At 45.6% G+C, this 21,703-nt stretch overlaps 1 protein-coding gene across 3 annotated transcripts; it reads left to right on the plus strand.

Annotated features, from left to right (window-relative positions):
- Positions 1-779: 779 nt before the first annotated feature.
- Positions 780-21,655, plus strand: tecpr1b (tectonin beta-propeller repeat containing 1b). 3 transcript variants are annotated; one of them, XM_042319197.1, is made up of 26 exons: positions 780-919; positions 1,532-1,621; positions 2,452-2,684; positions 2,819-3,004; positions 3,297-3,419; positions 3,708-3,830; positions 6,091-6,265; positions 6,587-6,690; positions 6,824-6,928; positions 10,864-10,991; positions 11,373-11,848; positions 13,180-13,283; positions 13,413-13,565; positions 13,845-13,997; positions 14,450-14,607; positions 15,265-15,401; positions 15,998-16,091; positions 16,207-16,303; positions 16,451-16,530; positions 16,638-16,694; positions 16,992-17,166; positions 18,658-18,793; positions 19,494-19,586; positions 19,867-19,973; positions 20,050-20,175; positions 20,356-21,655. In XM_042319197.1, exons 3-26 carry the CDS (start codon positions 2,460-2,462, stop codon positions 20,494-20,496), a joined length of 3,456 nt encoding a protein of 1,151 aa, XP_042175131.1. In that variant the 5' UTR covers positions 780-919; positions 1,532-1,621; positions 2,452-2,459; the 3' UTR covers positions 20,497-21,655. The 3 variants fall into 3 exon arrangements, with proteins under 3 accessions (XP_042175131.1, XP_042175132.1, XP_042175130.1); XM_042319198.1 differs by lacking the exon at positions 1,532-1,621; XM_042319196.1 differs by lacking the exons at positions 780-919; positions 1,532-1,621 and adding an exon at positions 1,687-1,767.
- The last annotated feature ends 48 nt before the right edge of the window (positions 21,656-21,703 follow it).

A 21,703-nucleotide genomic window follows, 5' to 3' on the forward strand; every position in this document is an offset into this window, starting at 1 on the left:
ACTCAAACGCACCCAGCGCTTCTTAAAGTGGCAACCCATCAACATATAAACGTCCAGCGCTGTGCTGTAGCAAGAACTTCTCTCTAATTGTATTGGAAAATGTATGCATATTAGGCTATTATTCAAACGTTGGACTAAATTAGACCCACACAACAGTATTGGTTTATCTCACCTAAATCATCTTCTGCACAACAATGATTACATGCTGTAGGACCAAATGTAACGTTAGGCATACAGCTCATAATATAATGCGTATTATATTTCTACATAATAGGCATGCCCTATTCAATTAATTGCATGCAGAGTGGCAACACCAGGCCTATATCAAGGCTATATGGCCTTCAAACTCAACTCTGGACCTCGACGCCAGTTCCACTGCCTTGTTCTTGTGTTGTCACAATTCCTATTAAGATATTAATATAGCCTCCCAATTTGATAAAGAGTGTAGCCTAAAACATAATAACTATCATGTCACTGTAGTAGCTCACTAACAATAACATATATTGCCCCATGGTCTATTTGAAGACATTGGGCATGCAAATATCGTGATTATGATACATAATTATTGAGTCAACTAAAACCTACCTACTGTTTAATTATTTACACCTAACTTGTGCGGAATCAATAATTAAGATTCCGGTAGTAGGCGTTATGTGCGCGTCTCTCCACTTCTCCGTCAAACAGCTGTAGCCGTCGGAAAAATATACAAGCCCACGCAGTTTGTCCAATCAAAAGACGAGATTCGGGACACCTGCAGAATGTCAGCCAATCCGAGTAACAGTTCCTCCATTTCCTGTTGTGGATTTGGAACGAGACGTTATACCTTCAGAATGGGAATAAAAAGCGGATAGAGTAGAATAATTGGGTGGATGATTTGGCCCACTAAATGCAGCTAAACCTACGAAAACGGGCAAAGAGCGTAAGTAGGGCATTTGAACCTCTATATTGCTGTTGTAACGGAATATTGGATGATGTGTTCGGGGACAGGACGAAAGTGGCGTCTATCAAGTCAGTGACACTTTGCAGGACAGGACTAGATGCATTGAAGTTATGTTTTGCTGTTTGTCATCACCTCAAACCACAGTCGGTTGCCCGAAATATTCCTATTTCAATTTTCCTATTGATATTGAATTTCATTCCAGGCTGGGGCGCATCAACATGCATGGCAGGTGTCCGGTTTTAACGCACCTGGGTGTCTGATATCATGACGCGTTTTATCAGTGTCCATTGACAACCGATGATCGGTTTTCGTTATTCAGGTGCAAGCTGCTCCTTACTCTGTTATTCCTCGGTGCCATAGGCTATGAAATCCACACAACCAGGCTACTCTAAATGTTTAAGCAGCCTGCCCACACCGTTGACAGCATATCATTGGGACCGATGACACATCCAATTTTCCCATTCCCAGTATTTATAGTGTTTAGTGTTCCCACACGGCCGTATCTCCACGTTGCAGCACGTGTTTACCGGAGATGAAGGCGACCACCTGTGGTAATTAACTGTGTGTCGTGCTCCAAACACTTGTGTGTAGGCCCAACGGAAGAAGGCTGCGAGAAACGTGTTACAACTGAAAAATACTAGAGGCTTCAACTGTGATAAAGCCGTTTAAAACAAGTGTACAGTAAGTGTATATTTTGCATTTTTAAAAATGTATTTTTGATATGAAAGTAAATGGCTTTATGTTTCTAGAACCGTATCACAATTGAGAATCGATTCACATGGCTGTTTCGGCTGCCAGAGCCAGTCTACCTCCTGATAATAAACAAGGTACTTGGACCTTAAGGAGTAACGTTAGGCTCGCCAACACTTAAGAGCACATTCTTGGGCTAGTAGGTAGGCTACTGGAAATAAAAAACTGACTGTGTAGAAAACAGATCTGCTGACCGCTAAGCCAAAGATCTGTATAACTAACCCAAGATAGACCAGACTGTCATTTCCAATGGGAGCAAATGAATCATAGTGGGAAGAACAAACAAGGTGGTGGGCAGAGCCAACACGAGCTAGCGAGATCCTATTGGCGTTTTCTAGCGTGTATTTGCATTTTTCCGTTAGGGAACGCCTACTATGTGAAGTGCAAGTGTGCAATAACTCTACAAAACTTAGTCCACTCTGTTCTTAACAGATTTTAGTTTTGTGTTCAGAACTGTATTCCGATCAAATGTTTAATCAATGAGAGAGTTAGCAGAATGCTGGCCAAAATCCGTCTCCCTCCATCTTCTCCCACTGCCTTGGCTTCCTCACAACACCACATTTTGGTGGAGTGGAAACGCTACCCTCATGCTTCAGATTTATACAACCGGTGAAATATCTGGCTCATTATTCTAACTGTGGCTAATCTAATCAGTCCATTAAGAGTCTAGACAACGCTCAGCACAGAGCAATGTTGTGTTACGGTAATGGCTGGGCCAGTGTGGTGAGAGGATTATAAACTGCCTCCGTGTTTATCATCAGGCCCCATCATGTCCAGCTCGCTCCTATGGGCAGTGGACGTATACGGGAAGGTGTACAGCCTATCCACCACCAGAGGGCGCTGGGAGCGTGACGAGGACACCCTCCTGGAGCTAAAGCGTGTTACGGCTGGACAGAGGTGCAGCTGGGGAATTGGCTGTGACCACCATGTTTACCTCAATATCGACCCTGGGGAGGTGCCAATTCGCTATCGAGAGGAGACATATGAGAACCAGGTATTGTGATAATGCCATGTCACCTCTGTCAACATTTACTTATTTAAACATGTGTGTGTGTGCCTGCATATGCACATGCTTGCTTATGTCTGCATGTTCAATTCTACCTTACAAAACTGTTTGTTTGGTTTCAGAGGTGGAACCCAGTGGACGGCTTCACTGACGTGCTGCTGCCCACTGACCGTTGGGCCTGGAGTGACCTCACAGGGGGGACCGCCCAGCCGCTGCACAGCTTCCTGTTGCCCTCAAACAGCTGGGAGTGGGAGGGGGACTGGTACGTGGACCAGGTCTGCGCTGGAGGAGACCCCGTTGAAACTGGGGTGAGAGACTGGAAGTTGGAATGCCAACAATTGCACAACAAGTCTGGGGTAGCAGACTTTGAGGTGCTCAATAAAGCTATGGAGTGCATCTCAAATGGTACCCTATTCCCTAGTGCACTACTTTTGACCAGAGCCCTATAGGTCCTACTGAAAAGTAGTGCACTCGAAAGCCTTGGATTCATTAAAACACACTGCTGTTGATTGAGTCGGACCAACTGCTGACCTCTGAACTCTTTTACTTGTCAGCTTAATTGTGTGCGTTTTGTGTGTGTGTGTGCATCTGTGTGTTTAGGGCTGGGAGTATGCCGTGGACTTTCCTGCTAACTTCTCCAGAGAGAAGAAGTGGAACTCGTGTGTTTGTCGAAGGCGATGGATTAGAGACAGGATATACAAAGCCAGAGGCTCTTGGACCAAGGTACAGTATGTTGGCCCACAACATGACTTGATTTGGTCCTCTTCACCTAATTGTGAGCATATGTCGTCCACCATTAGTTTCTGTGCGAGATCTTTTCCCGAGCCTGGTCTATTTGTCTTGCCAACTCATGTGACAATGACCATAGAATTTGAGAAGACAGCACAAACCGTTCTAGGACCAGGCTAGGAGATCCCCACTGAAGGCTACATGCACTCCTGTAGGTATTACAATACCTCTAGTAAATATACTCTCGTTTTAACAGTTCCTCTCCTGACTGAACCCCCTCAGATCCCCTTGGACCACCCCAAGCAGCCCCCTCTCCCCCTCAGTGACGTTAGCTGTGGAGGCTGGGAGATGAGCGACCAACCCGGGCGATATCACTTCCTGTGGGGTGTGTCCCAACAAGGACAGGTCAGTGTGGCTGATCCATCACAGGTTCTTCTGCTATGATGTTTCCTGTGCCTTAATACACCTGCAAACAAACCGATTCTTCACACACATTAACAATACCTTTCAAATGGAATGTTGTTCACCTTCATGTTTTGTACGAACTCGCACACTCAGGCCTGCATATCTTAATGATGACAACATAACATAGTCTCAGTGTTGGCAACTTGGTGAGGTGTCAAATACAGCACATAAGACCATTGTGCAGTTCAAACATTTGGCCACTAGAGGGCATCATTACTCCACCCATTGTCAATGCATTGCTTAACTTGGTCTTAGACTGTTCTTCCTCTTTTACGTCCAGTCTTGATCTGCTATTCCAGGAATGTCAGCATACTATCCTCTATAGGGATAATATGTGAACAGATCTTCCATTTACACCACTATAAATATAATGGACTGAGGTCAACGTCACTTACATCAGTGAATGTGAGACTTTCAAAGCAGCGGTTTTCTAAGTTAGTCATATGAGGTGCCTACAGTGCCTTGCGAAAGTATTCGGCCCCCTTGAACTTTGCGACCTTTTGCCACATTTCAGGCTTCAAACATAAAGATATAAAACTATTTTTTTTGTGAAGAATCAAAAACAAGTGGGACTTGCTGCGATTACAGCTGTAAGTCACTTGGGGTATGTCTCTATCAGTTTTGCACATCGAGAGACTGACATTGTTTCCCATTGCTCCTTGCAAAACAGCTGGAGCTCAGTGAGGTTGGATGGAGAGCATTTGTGAACAGCAGTTTTCAGTTCTTTCCACAGATTCTCGATTGGATTCAGGTCTGACTTTGACTTGGCCATTCTAACACCTGGATATGTTTATTTTTGAACCATTCCATTGTAGATTTTGCTTTATGTTTTGGATCATTGTCTTGTTGGAAGACAAATCTCCGTCCCAGTCTCAGGTCTTTTGCAGACTCCATCAGGTTTTCTTCCAGAATGGTCCTGTATTTGGCTCCATCCATCTTCCCATCAATTTTAACCATCTTCCCTGTCCCTGCTGAAGAAAAGCAGGCCCAAACCATGATGCTGCCACCACCATGTTTGACAGTGGGGATGGTGTGTTCAGGGTGATGAGCTGTGTTGCTTTTACGCCAAACATAACGTTTTGCATTGTTGCCAAAAAGTTCAATTTTGGTTTCATCTGACCAGAGCACCTTCTTCCACATGTTTGGTGTGTCTCCCAGGTGGCTTGTGGCAAACTTTAAACGACACTTTTTATGGATATCTTTAAGAAATGGCTTTCTTGCCACTCTTCCATAAAGGCCAGATTTGTGCAATATACGACTGATTGTTGTCCTATGGACAGAGTCTCCCACCTCAGCTGTAGATCTCTGCAGTTCATCCAGAGTGATCATGGGCCTCTTGGCTGCATCTCTGATCAGTCTTCTCCTTGTATGAGCTGAAAGTTTAGAGGGACGGCCAGGTCTTGGTAGATTTGCAGTGGTCTGATACTCCTTCCATTTCAATATTATCGCTTGCACATAAAGCTTGGGAAATCTTTTTGTATCCAAATCCGGCATTAAACTTCTTCACAACAGTATCTTGGAACTGCCTGGTGTGTTCCTTGTTCTTCATGATGCTCTCTGCGCTTTTAACGGACCTCTGAGACTATCACAGTGCAGGTGCATTTATACGGAGACTTGATTACACACAGGTGGATTGTATCTATCATCATTAGTCATTTAGGTCAACATTGGATCATTCAGAGATCCTCACTGAACTTCTGGAGAGAGTTTGCTGCACTGAAAGTAAAGGGGCTGAATAATTTTGCACGCCCAATTTTTCAGTTTTTGATTTGTTAAAAAAAGTTTGAAATATCCAATAAATGTCGTTCCACTTCATGATTGTGTCCCACTTGTTTTTGATTCTTCACAAAAAAATAGTTTTATATCTTTGTTTGAAGCCTGAAATGTGGCAAAAGGTCGCAAAGTTCAAGGGGGCCGAATACTTTCGCAAGGCACTGTATATGCAAATGCTTTGCGTTCCTACCTTCACTAAATGTTGTTTCATCAAATTATAGTGAGAATCTGCACACAGTAACTGAACTTAATTTGCATTTCAACCAGAATGTCTGAACTCTTGCCACCCTCAAGTGTTGAGTTTAACGCAAGTCTTGAGTGGTGATGTGGACACACACTCATGATAGTGTGATAACGACTAAGGCCCAGGGAAAGCTGAGTCCGGAACAGTTCAGACTAACCATGGCGGAGCTGCTTCCTCTCTCAGGTGTGGTTCAGGAGTGGCATCCTGCCACAGGTCCCCGAGGGCCAGTGCTGGGAGCAGGTGGAGGCCCCCAGGGAGGTGGCCCAGATCTCTGCCGGACCAGGGGACTTGCTCTGGGCTGTACTCTGGGACGGACAGCTACTGGTCCGTACAGGCATCTGCCTGGACAGCCCTACAGGTATGGGGTGATATTAGGTCCACACAACCATCTTATAGTATACTGATGATGTATCTGGCCATGTGGAAGGGATCATGTAGACAACGACTTGTTGGATGTGAAGCCAGGTAAAATGTGTGCTCTTTTGGCATGTTTTAGGCTTTTGTCCTATACGGCAGGTTTCCGCTAAAACCATTGGTAGTACTAGAGAGATTGGCTAACTTTGCTTCACAAGCGTTTGACTCGGAGTTCCAGAGAACCCTGTTAGGTCAACTTTATTTTTTGTCTTTTTATTGATTTTACACAATGATAGTACAAATAGTTTCTTTACTACCCTATCAGGTTCCTCCTGGGTGGTGGTGGATTCTCCCCCAGTAAACGAGGGCGGAACCATCCATGTTGCTGTGGGGGTCAGCGTGGTGTGGGCCGTCACTAAGGACTACAAAGTGAGACAACATCCACCCCTTCCTGAACTTGTCTCCTAACCAGGAAGGACTCTGGGCCCCGTTGTAGTCTGTAGAGCAGTACCGTAGCCTACCCTACAGAGCAGATCTATAAAGTGTGTGTGTGTGTGTCCAGGTGTGGTTTCGGCGGGGGGTGAACTCCCATAACCCCTGTGGCTCAGGATGGATCAGCATCGGTGGGGAGATGATGATGATGGTGGATGTGGGACTCAATGACCAGGTGAGACAACACAGGGGATTTAAATGCACTAGATGACTAATGGGGAGTGCTGTGTTGAAGCCACCGTTCCTCCATTTTGCCAATCCCCCACATTGTAAAAAATATTTTGGAAGGTATAGAAATGTTTTTATTAATGTTTACATTTGTTTTTGCTTCGTTATTCTATTAAAGACACCTTAATGCATACTTTAAAATGAAATTATGCAAGCTAAACATAAAAATATATATTTTTAAATTCCCTTAAAGTAAATTTATTTTGAGGTTACTGTCCCCACTAAAACAAAATAATGCATGTAATTTTGTCCTTAACCTTTTTAATTGAAATACTGTAGAATTTCATTAATTCCCATGAGGCACTGTTCCTACTGGGGAGTACCAATATGACCGACCGGTGGCTTCAATGTGTCTCAATAGCCAATACATAGCATCAGCAATCCAGGGTTTATATACATCATTGCACAACACACATCAGGACAACAACAAAAAATGGTTATATTTACATAGGTACACTTGTAATGATCAGTATCTTGTTGTCCTATTTTCTAAGACTTGCTTGTTCTCCTCTCTTAATGGAGAGTGCTGGTTAGAACCTTAGATGTTTGGTGTGGGGCTCTCATCCTCTGTGACAACCGAGTTGTGATTAAAGTGCCATTCTCTCATGTCTGTTTGATTAAGCATAATTAGATCCTGCTCACATACCATTCAAGTCCTCGTCTGCCCCTTCACCTCCTCCCCCTTCTTCCCTAGCTCAGGTCCTGGCGTTCCCAGCCTTGACCGATTCACATTTCCCTGGTGTTGTATTTCTGTACAGGGCTGGAGTTGCTGTCAGGGTGGAGGTTGAAGGGGCTGCTGGCTCTGTATCCCCCTGAGTCTAAGAGAGGAGTTTCTAGTACAGCAAACTTGCCCCTCTGCCCTCCCCCGTCTCCTCCTCTCCCACGTCTCCACCTCTCCTCTCCCCCGTCTCCACCTCTCCTCTCCCCCGTCTCCTAGGCTTGGGTGGTATGCTGGGGCGGCAGGGTAGCCTAGTGGTTAGAGCGTTGGACTAGTAACTGGAAGGTTGCAAGTTCAAATCCCCGAGCTGACTAGGTACAAATTTGTCGTTCTGCCCCTGAACAGGCAGTTAACCCACTGTTCCTAGGCCGTCATTGAAAATAAGAATTTGTTCTTAACTGACTTGCCTGGTTAAATAAAGGTAAAATAAAATAAAAATGCTAACGAGTGTTTTTATAGTCTCTGACCTAAAGAATTTGCAGAACAGACATCCCAGCTCAAAGTTATACAAGTAACAAAAAAATGCTACTCACAGTTTGCTGTACACTCAAAACAAAGATTAGACAGCAAGGCTCTTGATCCAGGAGGAGATTCTCTCCTGTTACCAAGCAACGCTTGATTTTGAAAGAAGCTTACTTACTACTAAATTAGAAAACCAAATTCACAACTGCAGAGCATTTAGCACAGTGGTCACCAACCGGTTGATAACATTGGACTGGTCGACCTCCAAAGCGTTCCTAGTCCATCACCAAACTTCTCTGTAAAAAAGCCAACGATAAAGCCTTGCTTTCCTATTTTTCATTAGTTTTCATGCTGTTGGCGGGCGGTAGGTGTGCCTGATTCAGCAGCCCTAGTGCCAGGAAGGCAGTGTTCCCATTTTGAACCATTTTATGTGTCTGAAGGTGTAAATCCGACAGGCCCAGAGGGCAAATAAAGTGCACCTGTTGACCCACCTCTAGCCAATCAGATGGCACATGACCGTTTCTGCAGTTTCCTTTCACCATGGACGGTGGAAAAGAAGCCTTGAAACGCTCAGCAAAGTTGCTATTGTCAGATGTTAAAACCATGACTAGCGAGAGAGTCAACGAATACAGCAAAGAACTGCTGTTTTTATGAGGAAGTTTAAGTTGTTCAACACTTTTCTATAAGCCATAAAATGTGCTTTCTCCCTACTTCCACTCACGCTACAACCAGCACTGCAGCTGTAATGAGGGAGTACAGCTAAGTGTTTCTATAAGCTTGCCTTGTTATTATTAGCGGCTTGTCTCTTTTAATATCAATAAATATTTCACTTTCTCTGGTCAGGAGTAACACATTTGGTGCATGAAACAGAAATAATGCAATGTGACTTTAGTTTCGCTATCAGCTGGAAGACTGTCCCCTTTTCTCAGCAGAGGGGGGAGGGACAGTGAGTCAGGTGAGAGGCAGCCTCACCGTTGCCTCTCACTTGACTGACTGTCAAATGCAGGCCATCAGTCTAGTAAAAAAGTAGAGTAATGCAACAAATGTCATCTATTACCAGTGTGATCATATACAGTACCTAACATTTTGAAATTATTTATATTTAACTTGGCAAGTCAGTTAAGAACAAATTCTTATTTACAATGACGGCCTAGGAACAGTGGGACAGATTTTAACCTTGTCAGCCCAGGGATTCGATCTAGCAACCTTTCGCTTATTAGTCCAACACTCTTACCACTAGGCTACCTGCCTCCCTAATTACAACATTGGCAGGACAATTCAAGCCAATAATCAGTGATAATGTATTGGGCCTATAGCTTACTGAACAAACCTCATTGCTACAGAACTGTTTTTAATTGGTTAATGTTGCAACGGCTTACGTTAAGTCATGTTTTAAAAAATAAGGTGGTCTTGACTCAAAGGTTGGTGACCACTGATTTAGCACAATTTAGATGGTTCACTTAATAGTTCTAAGATATATTGCTGACAAACTGTCAGTTGGGAATTTCATACATACTGTAACTAGATCACCTGGTTTGTGCTACACAGTACTGAATAACTCAGGTATTTACTTAAAAATAGCTACAAATATTCAAATATATTGAGAAATTTTAAATAGTTATTGAATAATAACTGTATTGAAAAACCATCCCGGAGTATATACGGTATACTGCCAAAGCCTAATTTCTCCTCCCCACTCTCCTGTCTCGTTTGTTCCCCCCCTTCCCCAATGACTCACCTGTCCCCCTCTCCTACCCCCTCCACTCCTGTCTCCCCCTCCTCTCTCACTTCCCCCTCCTCTCTGAAACAGGAGCCTCTCTCCACTACTCTAACCAGCGGTCCCATCCCAGCCTTATATATCCTTGGCCTATATTCTAAGTGCCATATTTGACACAAGCTAATTTGAGTAGGGCAATACATCACAGCCCATATTTCAGTCCTGTCCCAGAGTTATGGATGCCACTTGTATTAGATGGCACTAGGGTTAAATGGCTGTTTAAAGTAGCACTTGACAGCAGGCCTTTGGGTCAATCTATATTGGTTTTTACTGTATCCATATTGTATTTTTACTGTATTATGTTCAACTGTTCTCTGGCATATAACCAACTTGACACTCAATCCCCTAGAGACTATTGATGTGTTGGTGCATCAATCTAAGTAACACAATAAAATAAAAGTCCCATCAAATTCTGTCAGTTTATGAAAGAAATATCTGCATGGGCTGCGTCTCATTCCTGCTGTCGTCCTTCTGCATTTGCGGTGGAAAGTGGTAGAGCCACAGCTCTGTCAGACCAGGAGACATCCTGAAAATCTGTCTTCTCGCCAAAACCTCTAGCATCAAAACGGTTTGGCCTATAAACGAGTATGACCACTCTATAGAAAGAGGAGACTCTCACGAACACGATGGGGTTCTTACAAGTGTCACGGGACTCAACGCTGATGTGACAACGTTTGTCTGTAGCGGCCAAACCGTTTGGGCTACAAACTATGATCCCACTGTAGAAAGGGGAGACTCATGAGCATGGTGTCAGGGGACTCCTCTAAAGGTAACTCATACAAATGAATGTAAGGATGGAGGTAGTTTTGTGCCAACAAATAGACTTCTAACAATGAATAAGTAGTCCAGCCACAGTGGGGGGTGTGATGTTGAGGATAACACTTTGTTTATGAATAAGCCACTATAAATGTTTTATCATTTAAAGGTGTGGGGAGTTGGAGAGGACCGTGGTCTGTATTTCAGGAAGGGTGTCACCCCATCGGAGCCCAGTGGTAGGGGCTGGATACCTGTTTCTGCCCAATGGGGTCACAGCAAAGAGATGGTCCAACCCAGGTCAGTTGCATACGGAGTACACACAGAATGCTCACTTTCCAGTGTTTTTGCATTGTATTAGATTTCATATTTTGTATGCTGACATCTCAAAATAAATATCCATGTAAATGGTAATTAGATTCAGCCACAGGTGTTTTATTTATTATAAAACCACCCGCAGGCCGCCAGTTGGAACGCTGGTGTATATGTTCTTAAGACTACATTTATGCTTAACAATTACTGTACACATTACTGTACACGGAGATGCAGTTTTATTTTGATAGTTGTCTGTCATGTTACCAAATGATTTACTGTCACAAACATACTGTATGTGTGTCTTTGTGAGTGGTGCATTTATACTCATATGAGTGTTACCCCCCCCCTTCTGTCTCTGTTGTCCAGTGCTGGCTGTGAGTTCGGGGGACAGGTGACCAATGCTTCCCATGGCTCTGTTCTGACCTGCGAGGACTCAGGGGACACAGAGCTCCTCCTCACCACCATCCCCGCAAGGCCACAGGACACCCCCAAAGCCTTCATCCCCACCAGTGACAGCTTCATCTCCAGCCTGGTGGCTGACCGTGAGCCCCTGAGGACCCCCACACCCTCCCCCAAAAAGCCACCCCAGGGGAAGGACAGCGAGGCCACCCCAGCCCCGATGTGCAATGTGGACCTGGACACAGCTCAGAGCCCCCAGGGAGAGGCATCTTCTCTTGGCAGGGCAAGGGATGTGGGACCCCCCACCTCAGTGGCCACCTACCCCCTGGGTCTGGAGCCCTCTCTGGGTTTGGGGGAGGAGGACGGGCCTGTATGGGCCTGGATCTCTGGCGGAGGCTGTGATGTGGACCATACAGCTCAGATGACCTGGCTTAGGCCTGCAGGTACGGCGGAACACTCACCAGCCAATCAGAATTTCAGACCACTACCTAAAGTATGAAACGCACCGAGAATCTCACTGCTGATCGGTACTTATCACAATGGGAGGCCATTCCTTCTCTTGCTAGAACAAAAGCGATACCTGCTGCGTGCTGACCCGGTACCGACGAACCTACCAATTCTACTTGTAGAATCACAATGATCGTCAGTGGTCAACAACTTGACTTTGAGCCAATCAGGGAGCACAAACCCTCATGTATGGGAGCCATCAAAAAAATGTCCACAGATGAGCCGCTAGCTGACTAATGGAGGCTATTCAGCAGGATAAATGTCCCAAAAAAGTCAAACCTGCAATGTTTTGTAGGAGCTCGAGGTGAGACGTCATCCGTCGGCGCAATCTTAGCCTATGTTGTGCCTATGTTGTGCTAGCGAATATTCTAACGCTAGCTAGCAAAACATTTGGCTATGGGCTGGCACTGGCAGTATGGGATTATGGAGAGTGAATTAAATAGTTTCTTCGTCATCTTGCTAGGTAGTGTCTGTGAACACTTAAAGAGATTGACGGGCGACACTGTTCAGGCAGGTAAACGTTTGACAATGGTACCGGTGTGTCTGCGCTCTGCCTAACTTTACTGAACTAATTAAATAGGCTAATTCTAGGACTTTTTCCAGGTGAAGTCACATGGTTAAGGAAATCCTTGTCCTGGTATCTCTATCAAACTCTTAAATCACTTGTTTATCCTGTCTGTTATCTGTGTGTACCAGACCCATGCTCCACTGTGTTATTCTATCCTGTCTGTTATCTGTGTGCACCAGACCCATGCTCCACTGTGTTATTCTATCCTGTCTGTTATCTGTGTGTACCAGACCCATGCTCCACTGTGTTATTCTATCCTGTCTGTTATCTGTGTGCACCAGACCCATGCTCCACTGTGTTATTCTCCTGTCTGTTATCCTGTCTGTTATCTGTGTGCACCAGACCCATGCTCCACTGTGTTATTCTATCCTGTCTGTTATCTGTGTGCACCAGACCCATGCTCCACTGTGTTATTCTATCCTGTCTGTTATCTGTGTGTACCAGACCCATGCTCCACTGTGTTATTCTATCCTGTCTGTTATCTGTGTGTACCAGACCCATGCTCCACTGTGTTATTCTATCCTGTCTGTTATCTGTGTGCACCAGACCCATGCTCCACTGTGTTATTCTATCCTGTCTGTTATCTGTGTGCACCAGACCCATGCTCCACTGTGTTATTCTATCCTGTCTGTTATCTGTGTGCACCAGACCCATGCTCCACTGTGTTATTCTATCCTGTCTGTTATCTGTGTGCACCAGACCCATGCTCCACTGCCCTGTCCATCGCCCCTGTTGAACCAGAAGCCTCGACGGCTAGGAAGGCCGAGACCACCAGCAGTAAGGAACCAGTGGAGAGAAGCGCGGTAAGACTGTTAAACTATTAATGTTACTGCTCATTTTTTTAGGAGTCATGATTTTGCTGAGGTGGTGCTAGAAGTAGGGACAGTGACTTTTTAAATGGAGTTGTCTAATGAACACTGTGTACGGGTCAGTCTGTGTGGGTGAGGAAGGGCAGCATGCGCTGGTGGAGGGACTGGAAGCCCTATCGCTGGGTGGATGTGGGCGTGGCCCTGGAGCAGTCCACCGTCAATGGCAAGAGGGATGCCATCTTCTTCATCTACTTCACCCAGTATGACGAGAAGAAGGTGAGGGAGACTCAATGACACTCAAATTCCTTAGACATTCATCCATCCTTCCTCTCTTCATTGAAGTAATCACTGAATAGAAATGACTGGAGAGGTGAAAGCCATGTTGTGGAGCCAAGGCCTTTCTCACCTACAGTATCTAAAGAGTAGATGCCTACTACTCAGAATATACCGCTATGCTACTGTACTGCTTTGAATTGTTGAATCATTTTAATTTGTAGATTGGATGTCAGTGGTCAAAGTATCTTCTCTCTCCCGCTGTTTCGCCATCTTTCTCAGTACCTCCATGTGTTTATAAGTGATGTGACGGTGCTGGTTCCTGTGCTCAAGGAAAACTCCCATCATGCCTTTGCGGTGTACACATCAGATAGCACAAAACAAAGATGGCCGCTGATCCTGGCTGCACAGACTGAGAAGGACATGGCTGACTGGGTAGGTCTGGAAAGGCTTCCATTCAGATATAAACAGCACATATAATGTTTTGAAAGGACAGATATTCTAATGCCATTTTAATTTTTTACATAGATTTTTTTTTTTTTAAAATCCAAATTCAATACATTTTACAACAGCCTTCAAGGTAACTTCTCAATTGCAGTAGCCTTGCCAGAGATAAGAGATTAGGCCTGCGTCCCAAATGGCGCTATGGGCCCTGGTCAGAAGTAATGCACTACATAGGGAATAGGGTGCCATGTGGGGCACAGCCACAGTACTTATCATAAGAGAGGATACCAGATACTCTAGGAAGTTTCACTGTTGTCTACATGTAATGTAAAGCCTTTACCTAAAACCACTTTGTAAATGTAGTCCAGTAATATTACTTTTCTCCATCTGGACTGTACCATTGGCCATATCTCTGAAGGGGTGTCTTTGTCTTTCCTGTGCAGCTGTCCCTGTTGGCTGGGTGCTGCTGCGAGGCCAGAGGGATCAGGGGAACCCCCTCCCGACAGGCCCTGTGGTCAGTCACCTCCAAGGGGGACGTGATGGTCCACGAGCCCTCTCCCTGTCTGGAGGCCCCGGCACACACCTTGCCCTGTGACATGATGTGAGCTTTACCTCTACCGACATGCCACGCACTGAGCTTTACCTCTACCGACATGCCACGCACTGAGCTTTACCTCTACCGACATGCCACACACTTATGTTTCTGTGTCTCCTCCTCACTCAGTTCTCCCTCCTTTTTTCATCCTTGCTCTTTTCAACAATGACAGCCACTTACACACTGTAGCATGTTCCTTCACTGCTTTGAAGCCAACCAACCATGTACCTCTGTTCTTTTCTCTGTTCTTGCACTCATATAGTTAACACTTGGGATGTCCCCTGTTGTTTGGCTAACATAACTCACCTGACGTAGATCTATTAGCTACTACTAACCTGCTAAAACAATTATCTTATCTCTGGTAATCTTAAGCATAGTGCTAAGTTCTAACTTCTGTCTTATGGCTAACAATTGGTGCTAGTGTCTGTCTTTTGCTGGATGCTAACCACAGGTAGGTGGTGGCACCTTAATTGAGGATGATGGCCTCATACTAATGGCTGGAACGTAATAAGTGGAATGTTATCAAGCACATGGTTTCCATGTGTCTGACACCACCCCATCCTCAATATTATTATTATGAACCATCCTCCCCTCGTCAGCCTCCTGTGACGCTAACGCTGTCTGGGCGCTAACCGCTAGCTGTACTGTCTGGTCCTGGTACAGGTTTTGGCTGCAGGTCCCGGGCCACCTGCGCTGTGTAGAGTCTAACAGTCTGGGTGTGGTGTGGGGGATCGGGTATGACGGCACCGCCTGGGTCTACTCTGGTTCGGGCAGCGCTGCTGAGGAAGAGCCCCCTCAGGGTAATAAATGACCCCTCAGTCTCTCAGGCCACCACAGTCTTGGGTTGTGTTCATTAGGCACCAAACGGACTACCCAGACTTGTCCAATAAGAAACACTTATTTTCAATTTACTTTGGAAAAACCCCATTTTCCCTTAATGAACATGCCTGTGATGGTTTTCAATCATTTCTTCCATGTAGCTTAAGTCATTGATTGACCTTAAAGATGAAATGTAGCCAACACTGAGTGCGGTTCTTGAGGACTCCAGTTGTTCACCTCTGCCTTAGACCGGGCCTTTGCTAGTCCACCCTGTAAGCTTCTTTATCTTCGACCTACAGTAGGTTGACGGTAACAAAGATTACGACACGTTTGGAATCCATGTGGAAGCTTTTAGAAAAGAAACTGTTCTGGGATATTAGAGTCCTCTTGTTTTAACCTTTGTCATCTTCAACCTGCTTCTACAGTTATAGCTAATGTGTATTAAAATAGAACTAACTGCAGGGATAAAGTAACAATTCAAAGTACTGTATTAGAACTAGATAGTCAATTATTACTGATGAATAACTTACAACATCAGACTTATTATAGCAGAGTTGTGCCTTTCCTGTGTTTGTAGGAGACAGGTGTATCCTGCACACACAGACAGATGGAAGGACTGTGTACATCTATGAGAACCAGCGATGGAACCCCGTGACTGGATACACAGACAAGTACAACTATCTGTCTCACGTGACTGTTGGCTGGGTTGTAATAATATGTCCTAGACACTTCCGACTGCTCCTCTACGTGTGTGTGTGTGTAATATACACTTTGCCACCCTTGCAGGCTTCTCCCCACAGACCGGTTCCCGTGGAGTGATGACAACGGCTTTACAGAGTGCACCAAGTCCACCACCCACCCTCCCTCGCCTCAGTGGAGCTGGGTAGGTCGTCCTAGTCCCTGAACCCCCTACACCCTCAAACCTCTTATTACAGTTAACACACAGTCCAATGTTGTATTTAATGTAACTGTATGTTGAGTTGTTAATGTTGTACTCTCCCGCTCCATCAACATGCCTCTGCTTTGCCAGGTGACGGAGTGGGCCGTGGACTTGGCTTTCTCAGGAGGGACAGACAGAGAGGGGTGGCAGTATGCAGCAGACTTCCCTGTGTAAGATACACATGTCCATTCATATTTCATCAACCTTATATAATGGCCAACACTTATCTTAGAAAAAGTAGTGTGTTGATTGACTGTTCTGTGTCTCTGTCATGTAGGACGTTTCATGGCAACAAGAGCCTGAAGGACTTTGTCAGACGTCGGCGCTGGGTCAGGTATAGTCTGCGCTGGGTCAGGTATAGTCTGCGCTGGGTCAGGTATAGTCTGCGCTGGGTCAGGTATAGTCTGCGCTGGGTCAGGTATAGTCTGCGCTGGGTCAGGTATAGTCTGCGCTGGGTCAGGTATAGTCTGCGCTGGGTCAGGTATAGTCTGCGCTGGGTCAGGTATAGTCTGCGCTGGGTCAGGTATAGTCTGCGCTGGGTCAGGTATAGTCTGCGCTGGGTCAGGTATAGTCTCACTCACTCAAACATTTCATTAGGAAGAGGATGATGATGTTTCTCGTTTCCACACAGGAAGTGTAAAATCACCCTGACTGCCCCATGGCAGGAAGTCCCGCCCATCCCCCTAAGTGACATCACAGTGTTGCCGTGCCTGGCTCAGAGCAGTATGGAGCAGGTCTCAGTCTGGGGCCTCAGTGACAAGGGGGATGTCCTGTGTCGCCTGGGAGTCACCCCCCAAAACCCTGCGGTGAGGAACACCCCCAAACTTACAACCTGGAACTTTAGTTAAAGACACTCATTACTACATCACAGAATAACATCCTCTTTGCTTGAACAAATATGCTCACTGTTATTCTTCTATATAACAGAATTCAGCACCCTCTTCAGTCTGTTTTTACAATGCATTCTGACAACCTCAGCATCCAGCTTTCTCACATTCCCAATTGAATACGTTACGAGTCTAGGACGTACACTACAAAAGTATGTGGACACATGCTCATCAAACATCTCATTCCAAAATCATGGGCATTAATATGCAGTTGGTCCCACCCTTTGCTGCTATAACAGCCTCCACTCTTCTGGGAAGGCTTTCCACTAGATGATGGAATATTGCTGCATGGACTTGCTTCCATTCAGCCACGGGAGCATTAGTGAGGTCGGGTGTCAGGCCTGGCTCGCAATCTGCATTTCAATTCATCCCAAAGGTGTTCGATGGTGTTGGGCTCTGTACAGGCCATTCAAGTTCTTCCACACCAATTTTTACAAACCATTTCTGTATGGACCTTGCTTTGTGCACTGAGGCATTGACATGCTGAAACAGGAAAAGGCCTTCCACAAAGTTGGAAGCACAGAATGTAATTGTATTCTGTAGCATTAAGATTTCCCATCACTGGAGCAAAGGGACCTAGCCCTAACCATGAAAAACAGCCCCAGACCATTATACCTCCTCCACCAAACTTTTTATAGTTGGCACTACTATGCCTTTGTGCAGGCAATGTTCTCCTGGCTTCTGCCAAACCCAAATTCATCCATCGGATTGCCAGATGGTGAATCATGATTTGTCACTCCAGAGAACGTGTTTCCACTGCTCCAGAGTCTAATGGTGGCAAACTTTACAACACTCCAGCTGCCGCTTGGCATTGTGCATGGTGATCTTAGGCTTGTGTGTGGCTGCTCGGCCATGGAAACTCATTCCATGACGCTCCAGACTAACAGTTCTTGTGCTGATGTTGCTTCCAGAGGCAGTTTGGAACTCGGGAGGGAGTGTTGCAACCGAGGACAGACGATTTTTACGTGCTTCATCACTCAAAGTCCCGTTCTGTGAGCTTGTGTGGCCTACCACTTCGCGGCTGAGCCGTTGTTGCTCCTGGACTTTTCCACTTCACGATAACATCACTTAAAGTTGACCGGGGCAGCTCTAGCAGGGCAGAAATGTTATTAATTGACTTGTTGGAAAGGTGGCATCCTATAATAGTGCCACATTGAAAGCCACTGAGCTCTTCAGTATGGGCCATTCTACTGTCTTTGTCTATGGAGATTGCATGGCTGTGTACTCAATTTTATACACAGGTCAGCAACCGTTGTGGCTTAAATAGCTGACCGCACTAATTTAAATGCATGTCCATGTACTTTTGACCATATTGACTACTTTTTGTTGCTAATACTAAAAACAAACATGTAATGTTCTGTGGTGCTGTCCTGTTGATTGTTCATGCTATCTCTGACCATACCATCCCAGGGTTCCTCGTGGCTCCACGTGGGTACTGACCAGCCCTTCAAGTCCATCTCCATCGGGGGAGGTCACCAGGTGTGGGCCATTGCCAGGGACAGAGCTGTGTTCTACAGGGGCTCAGTGTCTGCCAGAAACCCTGCAGGTGAGACCCAAATGCTGGGGAGGTCCTTCTGAGATGCTGGATAGATACGGATGGCCTACAGTGCTCTATGACTGAAATAGACAACTACAAATACATTTATTTTTGAAGGCACATAATGGCCTGTTTCTTAGACACAGATCACTGTAAGGCTAGTACTGGACTTAAAAGCATACCACTCATTATACTCCATTCCAGGCGGTGTCAGAGGAAGGCCCTAAAAATTGCCAAAGACTCCAGCCACCCCAGTCATAAACTGTTCTTTCTGCTACCGCATGGCAAGTGGTACTGGAGCTCTAGGTCCAAAAGGCTTCTTAACAGCTTCTACCCCCAAGCCATAAGACTGCTAAACAGCTAACCAAATGTCTCCTTTTTTTATACTGCTGCTACTCGCTGTTTATTATTTATGCATAGTCACTTTACACCTACCTACATGTACATATTACCTCCACTAACCTGTACCCCTGCACATTGCCTCGGTACGGGTAACCCCGTATATAACCTTGTTTTTTTTGTTGCTGCATTGTTGGTGAAGGGGTTGTAAATCAGATCTACACTTGTATTTGACAAATAAAATGTGATTTTCAATTGAAAGTATATTTCAGTCCAGGACTAGGTGTAATGTGTTTCCCATTTCCTGGCCCGTACTGAACCTAATTGTAGTTAGTCAACTAGTTTCTTGTTCTTTGTCATTGTCCTGCAGGAGAGTGTTGGTACCACATCCCTTCCCCACCCAAACAGAGCCTCAGACAGCTGTCTGTAGGGAGAACCTCTGTCTACGCCGTTGATGAAAACAGTGAGTAGCCACAACCTGTGGGTCAGCTCTTTCAATGCTTGCTTTGCAGGAGAGCTGCTCTCTTGTAAGTCAATGATGGACAAATGTTGATTTAATTGACAGGGACAGTGCACATTAATCAACATTTGTCCACATCAATGTAAATGCCTGGATAAGGAAAACTTATATTTCCATCTGCATTTTCAGCCGTAATCCCGAGATGGATGAAAGTTTCCTAACTAACGGAATATTTAGGAAACTCTCTCCTGACCAGTGTGTGTGTGTGTGTGTGTGTGTGTAGGTAACCTGTGGTACAGACAGGGCCTGACTCCCAGCTACCCCCAGGGCTCAGCCTGGGAGCTCCTCTCCAACAATGTGACCAAAGTCTCAGTAGGACCTCTAGATCAGGTCAGTACAATGCTTTTTTTTTTGTGTAAGTTAACTTATTTTCTACTTCAATACCTGGTCCTGTTGTGTTGTCTAGGTGTGGGTGATAGCAGACTGGGTCCCAGGCTGCCCCAGTGAGCTGTCTGTTCCTGGAGCTGTCTGTCACAGGCTGGGGGTGGGACCTATGCAGCCCAAGGGCCAGTCCTGGGACTACGGCATCGGGGTGAGTCATTACCAACTTGGTGTTGATTTTGATGTCTGCTCCAAATGGCACCGTATTCCCTAAATAAATCATAACTTTTTATCAGGCCTATGGGCCAGACATTGTGCAGTATCTGAAATACCTCCGTTAAGATGGTAATGCACGAGATGTCACGTTAATGTGAGGAACACTGTCTTTCAGGGAGGATGGCAGCACATCAGTGTGAGAGGGAACTCCACAGAGGCTCTACGTGCCACCCCGGCCCTTACTGGATCCACCCCCCGTAGCCCACTTCCTGCCAGGCCAGTCCTTACTGACACCACCCCCCGTAGCCCCCCGTAGCCCACTTCCTGCCAGGCCAGTCCTTACTGACACCACCCCCGTAACCCACTCCCTGCCAGGCCAGTCCTTACTGACACCACCCCCGTAGCCCACTCCCTGCCAGGCCAGTCCTTACTGACACCACCCCCGTAGCCCACTCCCTGCCAGGCCAGTCCTTACTGACACCACCCCCCGTAGCCCACTCCCTGCCAGGCCAGTCCTTACTGACGCCAGGATACCTTTGTCACCGGAGAACGGGAACTCTGTGGGTCTCTACTAACCCGCCCCTCCATCTCTACCCACAGCCCTGTGTGCCTGATTCCATTTCCAATACAACCCAGCACAAACATGGTAATGTTGGTCTAAATGTAAAGGGCATGAATTGGTTGGATATTTAAATCACTTAGTGCTGGGCTGAAACATGTTGGCCACCTTTGACCCAGCACTGGAAGTATTAGTGTTTGTCAGTTTATCCATTCCACGGTCTGAACTTTAGTGGCAGGTGCTAGGAGAAGTGGTTAGGGTGAGAAATGGAACCGAGCCTGTGTCCCATACCAACACACGCCACTCCCTTGGACCTCCGTGTAGTCTTGCTTTGTATGATTTTGTTTGCTTTCTCATTTGCATGGTTGACACACCTTTTCATCAAGGTCTATGTATGCTTTGGAATCTATTTGTTTACTGTCATCTTGGTTTGGCCTGCATGATGTTTGCAATGTAGAGGTTGAAGTAGCTTTTTCTTCAGAACTAAAAATATAAACTCTGGGCGACAAGGATTATTTAATCAATTTACAACTAGATTTTTTTCCTCAGATGGTTAAAAATACAGACTTGAATAGCATCTATTTGCTGTGTTATGTATTAACATCCAGAATGTTATGAATAGGACCAGGAGTTATGCTCCAGGCTCTAGTTATGACGTGTCCGTGGTGGATTATTTCAGTATTCCATGCAGATACTGAGGGCAGGATTCAAACAGCACTGTGCCTACATTGCATTACGCTCATGACAATTTCCTGGCTGTTAGGCGACCTAGGCTACCTTTTTAGAAGTGTAGCTTAATGTCTGCTCACTTTTTTGTTTGAATTCCTGTCTGAGTTTGCTGTGGCCTCGACTGTTGAAGCTGTGAATGTTCTTACAAGGACCGACAACTGAAATAAATTCCAAAACAGCTCTGCAACCTTGGGTGTTCTTTGTATGGGCCTGGAGTTTCACTATACCTGTACAA

The sequence above is a fragment of the Oncorhynchus tshawytscha genome, unplaced genomic scaffold (genome assembly GCF_018296145.1).
Source record: "Oncorhynchus tshawytscha isolate Ot180627B unplaced genomic scaffold, Otsh_v2.0 Un_scaffold_1341_pilon_pilon, whole genome shotgun sequence".
NCBI lineage: Eukaryota > Metazoa > Chordata > Actinopteri > Salmoniformes > Salmonidae > Oncorhynchus > Oncorhynchus tshawytscha.